The sequence below is a fragment of the Eschrichtius robustus genome, chromosome 10 (genome assembly GCF_028021215.1).
Source record: "Eschrichtius robustus isolate mEscRob2 chromosome 10, mEscRob2.pri, whole genome shotgun sequence".
In the NCBI taxonomy this organism is placed as follows: domain Eukaryota; kingdom Metazoa; phylum Chordata; class Mammalia; order Artiodactyla; family Eschrichtiidae; genus Eschrichtius; species Eschrichtius robustus.
The window spans coordinates 14,095,233-14,109,278 of record NC_090833.1 but is presented as its reverse complement, the minus strand read 5'-3'; the positions used below and the strand labels follow the sequence as shown (position 1 = coordinate 14,109,278).

The following is a 14,046-nucleotide window of genomic DNA, read 5'->3' as shown; positions in this document are numbered from 1 at the left end:
TTATTATAGGTTCTTTTGAGAATTAAACAAGGTGATGATAATTCATTTAAAGCTCTTAGTATCTCACACAGAGTAAAACCTCCACAGATAATTGTTTTATTAGTAATATTGATGATGTAATAACCATGATACTTGGGGGTAAATAAAAGCAATCTGATTCTGTTGGCGTTTAAAGCACAAGGACAGGGGTGGTAGGAAATGAGGACAGAGACAGATTACAGAGAAGTTTTAAATCACACTGGGAAACTTGAGCATTACGCGCTGGGGTCACTCATGGTGAACACATAGGAGAATTATCTTAAAGTATAAATATATTAAATTATTAACTAGGAGACTGATGTGACCAGGTTTTGCGCTGTATGTGTATTCTCCACAGCTATAGTTATATAGTTCTACTTGACCATAGTACTTGTGCACTTGCAGGATGTAATAATATATTATACATTGTTACTGTTGAGTCCTGATGCCATACAAACTGAAGCTATTTGATTCTAAATCAAATCCTCCAACATTGTGTATATCCTCTGTCAATATGTTTGCAACTGGATCAGAAGAGGTTGGTTCTATACTTGAAATAATAGCTTCTCCTTGCCTGATCTGAGAGACAACTAGCCCTTCAGTGAGGAGGGAAGTTTATAAAATGGGGAGGGGGAATGCATCCTCGGGTGACTGGCAGAAGTATGAATCACATTTGCAAGTCTGAGATTCTTCTATGACTTTTGTATAATCAAATATCACCTGCCACTTTTTACAACATGTTGTTTTGCACCAGCATCTTCATCTAGAGTCCATATTAAGTTAAAGATGAAAGGTTTTATTGTCAAGTCAAGAACAATCAATACTATCATTTTGCAGTGTGTGGTATTTCTTGCCAAATGCTAATAAGCATCACATTGTCTCTGTTAGCCCCAATCCTTCTGGCGCTGAGTAGACAATCTCATAGTTACTGTTCAGTTCTGCTTTACATTTACATGTAGTCTACCTGCTTACCCTCATCTAATTTCTACCATTATCTCCTCTCCCTACCTCCACTCCACACCCATATCTACCTCTGAGAAACACTCTTTGATCTAATTTTGATTTTCACAGCAGCTACTGAAATCAAACCTGAGTCAAAACTGTGTTATTCAGAACAAGTGCTGAGAAGGACAATGTATGGGCTTGCTGGTGGAGGCTCTGGGAGGCTAGGGAAGGCAACAAAAATGGAACCCAAAATGTGCTCTGTAACCACTGAATGCTTCATTTCATTTTCTGCTACTCCCATCTGCTTTGGCAATGCAGCACAGTTTAGTCAAAAGAAAAAAAAAAAAGCAAAACACAGACTTTTAAGTCAGCCAGAGCTAGGTTTGAATTCTAGGTCAACACTCAAGAATCCTACTAGGTTGGTACTATTATACTCATGTTACAGAAAACGGTATAGAAGCCCAGGGAGATTATGTGACTTGCCCTGTGTCTGTGCATGTAACAGGTCTCATTTTATAGTTAGAGAAACTAAGTCACAGAGCCATTAAAAAAATAAATGTGCTACGGAACTTACAAAGTGAATGAAAAGAAAGACTGGAATTTATTTCTTGTGACTGCTATTCCACTGATCAGCTGGACCATTCAGCCCTGCCTTTGTGGACAAGTTGAAGCAACAAACTAACTTAAAAACTAAAACCAGTTGAACAGGATAGGTTTGTAGGCAATACACCAACAATTCAGTATAATAATAAATACCCAACAGCTAGCTTGCTTTGTGGTTTTGGTACATTTTATAACCATTCATTAACCCACACAACATCAAGGGATGGTGGGGCTACCTTGTTAAAGCAGTTCATATAGAACAGGTAATCAAAACACGCTGTAGTTATAAGGAATATGAAGTCAAATGAGAAATCTACAGCAAAAAAAGCCCAATGCCTTCCTCTAATCAAGCCTCAATACAGATATAAAACAGGATAAATACGTTGGAATACGAAGCATTCCATCTTTTCCCTCATTATTACCATTAACCCTTCCCAAACTGCCATTTCATCCCTATAAACAGCAGATAGGACTGAAGAGAACCTAAAAGCTACTCGGTTCATGCAATTTCCTTCAGAGGAGACAACTATCCCTAGAATATGTTTAAAGGAATTTCACTTTTAAAGACCATTCTAAAATTAAAAGGAACTAGAGAATATGATGTTCTCCTTACAATAAACAGTGTTACTCCTAACCTCTTCTTTTTGCTCAATACATCAAATAAAAACTATAGATTTTAAAAAATAAACAATAAAAATCTAATAAGATCCCTGGTAATATGCCAGTTTCTAGGAAGCATGCAAGACTGAAACAAAAGTTTCCAAAATCAGTTATCTAAAGAGTGCAAAATTTACTAAATAAAGGTTATTTAACATTCTCCAGCCAGGTTGAAAACATTCCTACCCCTTATCATTTTCCCTGTGACTAGGCAGAATACATTCCTTTTTCCAACTGAATACATTTCCCCTTCCCTCAGAGCTTAGCTGTCTCCCTGGCAAGGATATCATGTAGAACAGCTGTTGTATTACCAGTATAAAAGCAATCCCATCTGATCTAATTGCAAAACATATGGATAGACTGAAACCAAACTTTTGGGAGCTCTGTATCTTTAAAGGAAGAGATAACCAAAGACCATCTATTGGTAAAGGCTGTGAACAATGTCATGAATTCAAATTCTGCACAATTTAAGCAAGATCTATTTCAAAAAGCTACTTTAATTAACTTTTAAGTTTATGCTTTAAATTCCCTAGACAGAATGAAATGGACAAAGAATCAGCTGTTTTCAGCCTCTGCTAAGATCTCAGTTAAACCTTCCCTAAAGGTACCAAATCTTAGATGTGTCTTCACTACCCTGACTTGTCAGGTGTCAGGAACAGTTTCCTTTCTTGGGTATTGTCTTCAGCAATCTCCTTTCTTCAGAACCACAACTCACTGAGACTAAGCAAATACCTCTGATGCAGATCAAAACTGGTGAGTCAATCACAGAAATTAGAAAGTGGCCCAGGGTAATATCGCGTGAGTTGATCTCATATAAGTGGAGGCTTATCAAGCTTATCATAACTTTTTATTCATTTTTTCATGTTATTCATTTATATTTATGATTGTAAAACTAAAATTGGATACATTCATTGAAAACAAAAAATTGGAAAATCCAAAGAAACACAGAGAAGGAAATTAAAAAGACCCATAATCCCATTACTTAGCTTTAGCCACTTAATATTTTGGTGTATTTCTCTCCTTCTATGTATACTGCTACTTAACATAATGTAAGCATTTTAATAGATGCATAATAGTTCAGAGATTACCATAATTTCTTTATTATAGAATTTTAGAGTAGAAAAATTCCTATTTCAAATATCTCTACTGAAAAAAACAAACCCAATATATAAACCAGATGAGAGTAGAGCTGATTAAAGTGTGGGCGGTGATGCGGGGTTGTGAGGTGAGGGTGGGGGTGGAGGGCCCGGAAGTAGACCCACTTGGCCTCCTGAGTCCCTATACTGGCTCCCAAACACATCTAAGGAACCCTGGCTTCCCAAATAATACAGTTTAGAAACAACAAATCTAGCCTCTCTCATTTTACAGATGAAATTACTTGCCCAAGATTACAGAACCAGTAAGAGAACTGTGAAAGACCTTAGGGTCCCATGTCTTACATACAAGGGCTCTGTTTTCCAACTTTAGCTACTTTCTCTACAAAAGGCATCAGATTTACATCTGTATATTGCTGTTCTTCCTTTAAGAAAAATAGAAGGGACAAAGTTATGTAACAAAAAATGAATAATTAATGTAATTTGCTAGATCTCAAAGAACTCCACTTGCCTAAGTAGGTTCTCATGCTATTCCTATGAGTAATGGAGAAAAGGAGAAAAGTTCGTTTCTAAACTAAGGAAAAGGCCATGAGATTACATTATTTTCCTCAAGAATACACTACACATCTAGCGTAGCTACAAACCACTCCTTCTTCTTCACTCATTCAATCCTTAAATTTTTATTCAGAATCTATTTTGGGCTGGACGCTGGGGATACAATTGTGAACAGAACAAACAGAAGTCCCTGCCCTCATGGACTTCATAAGCCTGACAGTTTGAGCAAGCTGCTTTCTCTTTCTGAACCTCAGTATTTGCCACCCATAAAGTAAGGATAATAATATTTAACTACTGCTTTGTCTAAGAATTAAATAACATGATGTAAGTAAAAAAAAAAAAATCCTGGTAGGTAACTAGGCATATAATAGGTGCTCAGTTAACATTAATTACCTTTCCTCCCAGAGCGCTAAATATTAGATTGGTAATGAGAGGTGAGAGAGTACCAAGTTCCTTTGCTACTCACACTGATTTGAGGCAACAGAACAAGTATGTTAAAATAATTCCAAACAGATTCCTACACTAGGAAAGAAGTAAATAATATTTCCATCTGAAGAAATGAAATTTACATGAGTTCTCCCAATCAAGTTCTGTAGTTTGCATTGCTACCTCCATTACCATTTACTTTCAATTATCACTGGGCTCTTTCCATAACATTCAGCCCCATACAGTACTCAGGAAAAAATATATAAAGTAAGTAATCCTCTTCCCAAAATGCTATTTTTCCATCCCATAAATATGGGCAGCTAAACCAGTCAAAGATTTACATTCAACAAAATAAACTTAAAGGACAACAGTTTGGGACTTCCCTGGTGGCACAGTGGTTAAGAATCCGCCTGCCAATGCAGGGGACACGGACTCGATCCCTGGCCGGGGAAGATCCCACATGCCGTGGAGCAACTAAGCCCATGCGCCACAGCTACTAAGCCTGCGCTCTAGAACCCGTGAGCCACAACTACTGAGCCCACGTGCCACAACTACAGAAGCCCGTGGGCCTAGAGCCCATGCTCCTCAACAAGAGAAGCCACCGCAATGAGAAGCCTGCGCACAGCGAAAAGTAGCCCCCGCTGGAGGCAACTAGAGAAAGCCCATGCGCAGCAACGAAGACCCAATGCAGACAAAAAAATAAATAAATAAAATAAAATAAAATAAAATAAAATAAAATAAAATAAAAAGGAAAAAAAAAGACAACAGTTTGATTTCTTTTTTTTTCTTTTTTCTTTTTGGCCACACCATGCAGCTTGTGGGATCTTAGTTCCCCAAGACAACAGTTTGAAATACAAAATACCAAATGTGAAACCCACCAAAAACCTATAAAGTTTTCGTCTATATTCACCAACATAAGTACCAACAGAGGTCAGAATCTGAGGTTTTACTGACTCATATAATACCCAGAAATCTACAAAATATGGATGCCGAAGTCTCAGAGATTCTAAGAGCACCTTGTAAACCGTAAAGCACTGCACACTTGTTAATTATTAGAAGCACTCTGTTCACTATTAACTTTAATTAGATTTCTACAGGGGAAATTCTGTCATTCAAAAGATCAAATATTTGCTTCTCAACCAAATTAAACCTTTTATATTGCTATTTAGCCCAAATCCACCTACCTAACAAAAACTGCTCATATTATTCATAAATAGAAAAAGAAATTTGCTACTTATTCAAAGTACTGGATTTTTTTTTTTTTTTGGAGGCAGATAACTTCTGTTATGACAGTTTTTTTTTCTGTATTGTTCCTCAGGAGAAGGAAAACAAAAACAAAAAACAAAAACAAGAACTGGACAATAAAGAAGATCCCGAACAAAAAGAAAATCTTTTCTTTCATTTTTTTCTAAAAGAAAGAATTAATACCATATCTTGAATATTGTATAAACTATGTCACTTTCTTATCAAGTGGGCTTAATAATCTAAATTAAACAGACTTTAAAAACAAATTCATAGGGAAAAAGTCAAAGTCACAAAGAAAGACAGGTTTTGTTCTGAGTGCAAAGTGTTCAACCCTGTGCACCCTGTTACCAGGACATCTTCAAGGACCTTTTGTTCCCCTGGAAAGACTTCTTGGAAGAATTAGGTTTTGAGGAGGCATTGAAGGAGGACAAATGGGAAATTGTTAAGTAGAGAGGATAATTTGGTTCCTTAAAGAACATGAAAGAATGGATGGGTTCAAGAATAAGAGACAAGAGTAAGAAGAACATACAGAGGAGCTTAAAGTGAAAAAAAATGAGCAAGGAGAACAGAAGATTTTATTTTAATGAAGAAAAAGTAATAGCGAAAGATTTTTCAGACAGTAATACTTATCTGTGGAACAGTGGCATTACTAGAGGGATTATTCTGACACACATTTATCACATGTACTTAAATAGATACAGTTAAAAAGAGTTGAGTAAACCTTTACTGTGATTCAAACACATATGTATCCAGACATAATCTTTATCTTTTTCATGACAATTTTTAAAATATCTCCCTTCAAAGTTATGAGTGCAGTTAGGGTAGTTGTTTTTAGTGAAAAACAGATATACCAAAACGCATACTTGAAAAAAAGACTAAGAGGGGCTTCCCTGGTGGCGCAGTGGTTAAGAATCCGCCTGCCAATGCAGGGGACACGGGTTCAGGCCCTGGTCCAGGAAGATCCCACATGCCACGGAGCAACTAAGCCCATGCGCCACAACTACTGAGTCTGCGCTCTAGAGCCTGTGAGCCACAACTGCTGAGCCCGCGTGCTGCAACTGCTGAAGCCCACGTGCCTAGAGCCCATGTTCCGCAACAAGGGAAGCCACTGCAGTGAGAAGCCCGTGCACCGCAACAAAGAGTAGCCCCCGCTCGCCGCAACTAGAGAAAGCCCGCGCACAGCAACGAACACCCAATGCAGCCAAAAATAAATAAATAAAATTTTAAAAAAATTTTAAAAAAAGACTAAGTGACCAAAAGAGATACCTATAACATAATCTCAACATTAGTATTAAAGATGTTTATATTATATCTAAAGAAAACAAACAAAAATAAAGATCAAGGCAAAAAGCATGAATTAAAGCTATTTTTAACTAAAAATATCATCTAACACTGTCTTTCAGCCAAACAGATCTTACATTTCTATTCTCTTCTGATCTATTAAGCGCCCTAGAGCAGTAATCTCTCTACCCATAATTTACCCATCAGTAAAAACAGCACCATGATACTTTTCTTCTATTCTTTTTATAAGGGTGCCAAGATGTCTGGAAGTTAATATATACATGCTTAGAAATGCTGAGATGAAAAGTAATGCTCACTTTAATTTTATGGATCTTTAAAAAAAATCAAGATAAAAAGACCTAGTTAGATTATTTCAATGTGTAAATTTTCAACTAGCCAGAAGGCTTCCTGGGGACATAATTCAGCAGATTTGAAACTAATGCTTTGGAGTTTAACTGTGCTGTTCCAGAAACTAATCAGACTAAGGAATATCTGCAGAAAGGTAGGCACTCAGGCCAGGAATAAGATATAGTGAATTTGAGAAGTCCCTGGGCCTAGCCCTAAAAAGACTACAGACAATCCTCCCTATCACACACCATATTAGAACCTAATCAAAGGAAGAGTTAGAGCTATAATTGTACAACATTGTAAAACAGAAATTTTGAGGAGGTGACTGAATAGCACACAAGAGAATGAAGAGAGTAAATGCCAAAGAACAGGTGAAAAATTTTCAGACTAGTATCCAAGGGCAAATATTTTTAGCAAAATGGTTTCCTTCTCTTATCTTCTATATAACTATTTCTTTAAATGCCAATAATATGGATTCTGGAACCACAAAGGCTGGGTTTGAATCTAGGCTCCACCATAGCTGGGCTTCTCTGAGTCTCAGTTTCCTTATCTATAAAATGAAGATAGTAATAGTACCTAACTCAATTATACCTAACTGTTGTGAGGATTAAGTAAAGTAACATATGTAAGGCACTCAGAACAGTACATGTAGCATAGTAAGTACTATATGTGTTTGCAATTACTATTACAGCGGTCCACAATCCCTCAGACCTGATGTAAATACCAGAAGATCCAAAAAACCAAAACTTTTTCTGTTATTCATTTGGCAGCAAAACCTGACCTGAACAAATGCAAGGCTATTTATAGCTTTTTTAAAAACCCACTCAGTGTGAATATACATGCATTTTTCTGCAAGTATCTTCATGTGTTTGATTACAGGATGCTGCCCTAGACTTCACTGGGGTGTATTTATTAACTTCCTAAAATCTGAAAAATTCTAAATTCTGAAACACACCCAGCCCCACAGGTTTTCGATAAAAGATTATGAACATACATTACCTTTGAAGCCTCAACAATTTCTATTTTCTTAAAATGAATGGTATCTTCTTAAACAACCATAAGCAAACGACACCCTGAACCTAGCTGTACAGAATTTTAGGATGAAGAAAACATTTCCCAGTACAGGTAGGAGGGCCCTGAATTCCCAGAATGCTCCTTTCAAATAAAATCCATTCACAATATTTTATTTACATGCCATAGTAGTCAGCGCTTTCAAACTCTAAATTCTAGGACTTCTTTGAAAAAAAGCCTATTCTCTTAACTTAGATCACAAATAAATGATTAAGGCTCATTTCGGGGGCATTCATGTGCCCTGAATCATGGGTACCAAATCATCACAGAACTTTACAGCTGGAAGAGACCCTTGAGAACTAATCTAAATCATTATTCCTTCCCTTCCAAACTGTTTTATCATCCATAAATGTACTCTCCCCTATGAGGTAAGAACAACCTGCCCTAACTTGTCCTTAGACTCTGTCTATAGGAACACCCTGTAGGTGAATGTGAGTAAACTGGGTGGGGTACATTGCAGACTCGGGATCCAAAATGATGGGTTGAATCTAACACAATAAATCTTACATGCTTGGCAAATGTCTCAGTTTATACTTAAGAAAATAACAAGAGTTTCCAAGTCCAGAATGAAGAAAGACTCATCTACTACATGTTTAAAAAAAAAAAAAAAAGAAGACTTAACTATCTTAATGGACTCAATGAGTCAACTACATAATGTGGCTGCTAAAAAAGCTACTGTGATGAGGAACTAACTGCATCAACAGTAGTACAGCATCCAGAAAGAACAAGGTAACCGCCCTCTCTACTATGAGCTGGTTAGAGCACATCTGGAGCAGTACGTTCAGCTCTGTGCTCAACACTCCAGGAGAGACACAGAAAAACTGAAAAAGTCCAGAAGAGGGGTAACCAGGATAGTAAGGGAATCTGAAACCATTTCACATAACAGTTGAGGGAGCTGAAGTTATTTAGCCCAGACTCAGAGGGAACATGATCACTGTCTGCAGATCCCTGAAGAACTGTCATGGCCCAGAGAGAGCTGACTTGTTCTGTATGGCCCCAAAGGGCAGAGCCAGAACCAGCTGGTGTTAACCACAGTGAGAAATATTTCAGCTAAGTCCATGGAAGTGTTTCTTGCAATGTAGAGCCACGTTAGGACGCAGTGGCTTCTAAAGTCGTATCTAGCCCTGAAGGTCCGTAATTTTAAAAATCAAACATTTGTCATCTCTTCAGTCTCTTACTGTTGATAACTATTATTCTCTAGTATCACAGCTTCTGCCTTCACCCTTCTTAGAATGTCCTACCCAGCCAACCAATCAGTCAAATGTTTTGCCAGGTCTGTGGGAGGAAAATGCTTGCTTGCTGGGCAATTAGTTTCAGTTTGCAGATCAGTGTCCCTATAAACAAAAGACAGCCCTAATTGAGGGGCAGGCAAGAGCTCCGAGCTAGACCTCCTTGAAAGAAATTCTTATTAATTCAAGGAGCAGCTAGAAGACCCATCCAAACACGTAATATATTATCTATGGTGTTCAGCCTTACAGGAACATTAAAATAAAACACCCTGTACCAGTCTTCCCAAATGCCAGAGAATCCAACTTTGCCAACCTAACTAGGTCTCTCAAATTCAGTTAGAAGTTTTCCTTCTGTCAAAGAGATGCGTTTACTGTTTGAAGTAGACTAGAACCCATGCTCAGATAGAAAGGCCATACTCGATTACATTACTGTAAAGCTAAAACTACCCATCAGTAGGCCCACAGAGGCAGTTCAGCTTCTGAGAACTAGACACAGAAAACTACAAGCTATGAAAAATTTAAAACGCAGGAGAGCTACAAAAATTGGACATCCTGGGCTTCCCTGGTGGCGCAGTGGTTAAGAATCTGCCTGCAAATGCAGGGGACACGGGTTTGAGCCCTGGTCTGGGAAGATCCCACATGCCACGGAGCAACTAAGCCCGTGAGCCACAACTACTGAGCCTGCGCGTCTGGAGCCTGTGCTCCGCAACAAGAGAGGCCACGACAGTGAGAGGCGCACCGCGATGAAGAGTGGCCCCCGCTCGCCACAGCTGGAGAAAGCCCTCGCACAGAAACGAAAACCCAACACAGCCAAATAAATAAATTAATTAATTAATTTTAAAAAAAATTGGACATCCTTCTAAAACTTCTGTTGCTCAAAGACCACCATAGACATAGATATATGGTAGTCCACGGAAGTTACTAAAAGCCTTGAACAGCTCAGATGGCAAATATTACTCAATCCAGCTTTACTTCTCTTGAAATTGATTTGGAGTCTACAAAACTCCAGCCAAAGTACTAGAGAATATAATATATACGTGATGGACTGAACAAGAACACATTCTTCCCTGTGCTTTTTAAAGTGAAGCCCAGAAGCAATCTAAGTGTCCATAAACAAGGGATTGGTTAAATAAGTTATGGTATACACTTAACAACGAAAAATGCAACTGCTGAAAAGAATAAGGTAGACCTTAGGTACTGTCATGAAAAAACAGTCCATGATACATAGCTAAGTGGATACAGCAAGTCGCAAAACTCTACGACTTGCTATAACCATATATAATTAATATATGCAACATATATATAATTATTTCATTTTGAGTTTTTAAAACCTATTTTTAAAAACCCTGTGTTTATGTTCATATATGCCTAGAAAAATGTCTGAGAAAAGATCAAACTGCTAACAGTAGTGACCTTTAGGAACTGACTGGACCTGGGAGGCAGTAAAGGAGTGACTTTCACTCTTTCCTTTGTAGACTTCTGGTTCTTTATAATTTTTGCAAGTAAAGGTTACCTTTGCGGACAAATGCTGTATGAGTCCCCCTGTACGAGGAACCTGGAGTAGGCAAATTCACTGAGACAGGAAGTAGAACGGTTGTTGCCAGGAATTAGGGCGATGGGGTTGGGAAGTTATTGTTTAATGAATACAGAGTTTAAGTTGGGGAAGATAAAAAAGTCCTGAAGATGGATGGTAGTGATGGCTGTACAATTTGAATGTACTTAATACCACTAAACTGTACACTTAAAAATGGTTAAAATGGCAAATTTTATGTTATGTATATTTTATCACAATGAAAAAGCAACTTAAAAAGGAAAAAGTTACCCTTGTGACTTAAAAATAACAATACAAAAATTATTAAGGTAAAATAACATCAATTACACAGACATACACTAACCATTCAAAATAAGCAATCTTCCTACATAAACACTACGGTGTGCTTCAAACTTCAGAAAATCTAATTCATCCTTTTCTACTATATTTTACTAAAACAAATAAAAATCACCACAAGTCTCTACTACGTTTCTCAAATGCTTTCTATCCCACAAAAAAAAAAAAAAGAAGAAGAAGACCTAGTCATAAGGATAGCTAACACACACACCCACAGTGCTTATTTACTCTGCACGGGGAACGGTTGTTCTAAGCTTTATAAATGTACTAAATTATTTAATTTTCACAACAATCCTATGAGCTAAGTACTATTATTATCTTCATTTCTCAGATGAAGAGAGGTTAAGTGACCTGCCCAAGATTATACAGTTAATAAAGGGCAGAACTAGGATTCAAACCTAAGAATGGACTCCAGAGTCCATACTCTCAACCTCTATGCTTCCTGCCTCTCAGTAATATGTCAGTCTCTCTATAGGAAGGCCAAAAACGGTTACAGTCAAAATCCAGCTAGTTAGTACAGCCCTTGAAGCTGGAAGAAATACAAACTTGGCTTTTTATGGGTGAATAATCTGCATTCCTTCTTATGTCAATGCCAAGCTCCAATCCAAGATGTGACTGTATTAAGGCTCATAATCATGTGGGAAAACTCTCCACAAATTCAATTATAGTCCAAAGTCCATACCTGACTCCACAGTAAATCACTGAGCCTAAGAATTAGGTCAGAGATCCATTAATATAAATACAGCTAGACAAAATGGTTTGGACAAATCAAACCCCAACTCAAAGCAAAGGAATTCAGAAACTCTTGACTAACATCTTGACAAGGTAGGTTTTATTTGTTTAGTTCCAGGCCCACTTCAGATCTCAAGGGGGAAAGAACAGAAGTTGTCTCTAACTTAGAAGACTTCAATCAGCAGGAAGAAGAGCTTTATTTTCTACGGGGACTCAGACAGAAATTGGCTTTTATCAGCATCAGCAAAACTGAACGTTCCCCTTAAGGGGGAAAAAACCTGGCATCCCTGCTTAAAATGTGTATTTGTCCAAACATATTGACCTTGTAATTGAGAAAGGGAAAAAAAAAAATGGTGCAAGGAAGGGATTTAACCTAATTTATAAATGTGCTCAACCTAGATACACACCTGCCCCAAATGACCTACTGAATCTATTTATTTGCAGGGAAAGCATGGATTACAATGTCTTTTTTTTGGCCTCGAGTGGCCTGTACTACTGTTTGTAAACAAAATCCTCTCAATATCTTTTCCACCTGCCACATGCACATCTGATATTTATATAAACAAGGAGAAATGAACAAGGAAAGTGGAGCTATAGAAGGAATCCCTTAGACTCAGTTTTTCACCAGTTGGTTTCAGGAGGTACTGGGCTGGCTTTCAAACTTCCCCAAATCACCCAGGCGGAGAGGCAAGGTGAGCGAACCGAACGCAAAAGTTTGCGCCCATTAGCCTGTCTGACAAAGGCCAGAGAGCCCTGTTTGGAAGGAGGTGCGATGCCTTTCCACGCAGCAGCCGCCCCCCTCCCGAGGAAGCACAGCCCAAGGGGGGACAAAAGACTTTCCAGATTGGGGGCTGGGGGGCAGGCTAGCTGGAGCTTGGACCTCCCCTTGAGAGTCGAAATCTGGGGAACCTTTGGGGCAAGAAATGATCCATTCCAGCCAAGAGCCCAACGCTAGAGGCCGGGGCTGGGGAAAGGCACTGGCAGCCGCTGGGAGGGTCCGGCGGGCGAGGAAGCACTGAGACTCACCTGGGGGAGGCGGCGAGGGGGCCTCGGTGGCAGGTGGGGTGGGCGGGACGCTGCTGCTGCTGCTGCCGCCACCGGGGAGAATGGAGGTCGGGATCGGGGGAGTGGTGGGCGCCGGCACCGTGGTCGCTACTGGGGTGGTCGGCGCCGGGCCAGTGGTCGTCGAGATGGTGGTCGGCGCGGGTCTGGTCGTCGCCCGAGCGGTGGTCCGAGTACGTTCCACCGCAGGAGGTGTGATCGGCGAGGGGCCGAGCGGCGCCCGAAAGGTGGTCGGAGCGGGTCCGGCCCTGGCCCGAGAAGGGGTGGTCGCCAGGGGCTGGGCTGAAGAGGGCGCAGCCAGGGGTCGGTGGACGGTAGCGCGCGGGGGTCCGGTCCTCGGGGCCTGGGCCGTGGGAGCCATGGCCTTAGGGAAAGGGTGACTGGGCTCACCCCCGAGCCCCGGGCCCGGCGACGCGTCCACCTGCCCCGCGGCCCCGCCGCCACCGGTGACATTCCCCGCTGAGGTTGCTGAGGCGGCGGCGGCAGCGGCGGCGGCGCACAACAGGGCGAGGCCGCCCAGGCTCGGCAGGCTCCTCATGGCGCGCTCGGCTTCGCCATTCATTCATTCAGTCAGTCGGTCGGTCAGTCATCTTCTCCTCCCTGCACTCGGACCAGGGAAGCCGCCGCAGCCGCCACCGCCACCGGGCGCACCATCGCCACCTCCCTCTGACAGGCGGCCGGCCCCGCGGGCGGGCCCCAGCGCGGAGGGAGCGACCGGGCCGTGCGCGGACAGCCCGCCCTCCCCGATTGGCAGTCTGACCCGACCAATGGGAGGCCACGCTCACCCACGTGACCCACCCGCTTCCCGGCCTCTTTGTGGCCCCGCGGGCCAATCAGAGGACGTCAAGGAGAGGGGGCGGTGCTAAGTCGGGAGGAGGGTGGTGCGAGCACA

At 40.7% G+C, this 14,046-nt stretch overlaps 1 protein-coding gene across 1 annotated transcript in view; it reads right to left on the bottom strand.

Moving 5' to 3' along the window:
• Window positions 1-13,846, bottom strand: part of MEGF9 (multiple EGF like domains 9) — an 84,019-nt gene extending 70,173 nt beyond the window's left edge. Inside the window, exon 1 of the mRNA XM_068552494.1 lies at window positions 13,119-13,846. Coding sequence (XP_068408595.1) covers window positions 13,119-13,716 — 598 coding nt within the window. The 5' untranslated portion in view covers window positions 13,717-13,846. The remainder of the gene's footprint in view (window positions 1-13,118) is intronic.
• Window positions 13,847-14,046: the final 200 nt, after the last annotated feature.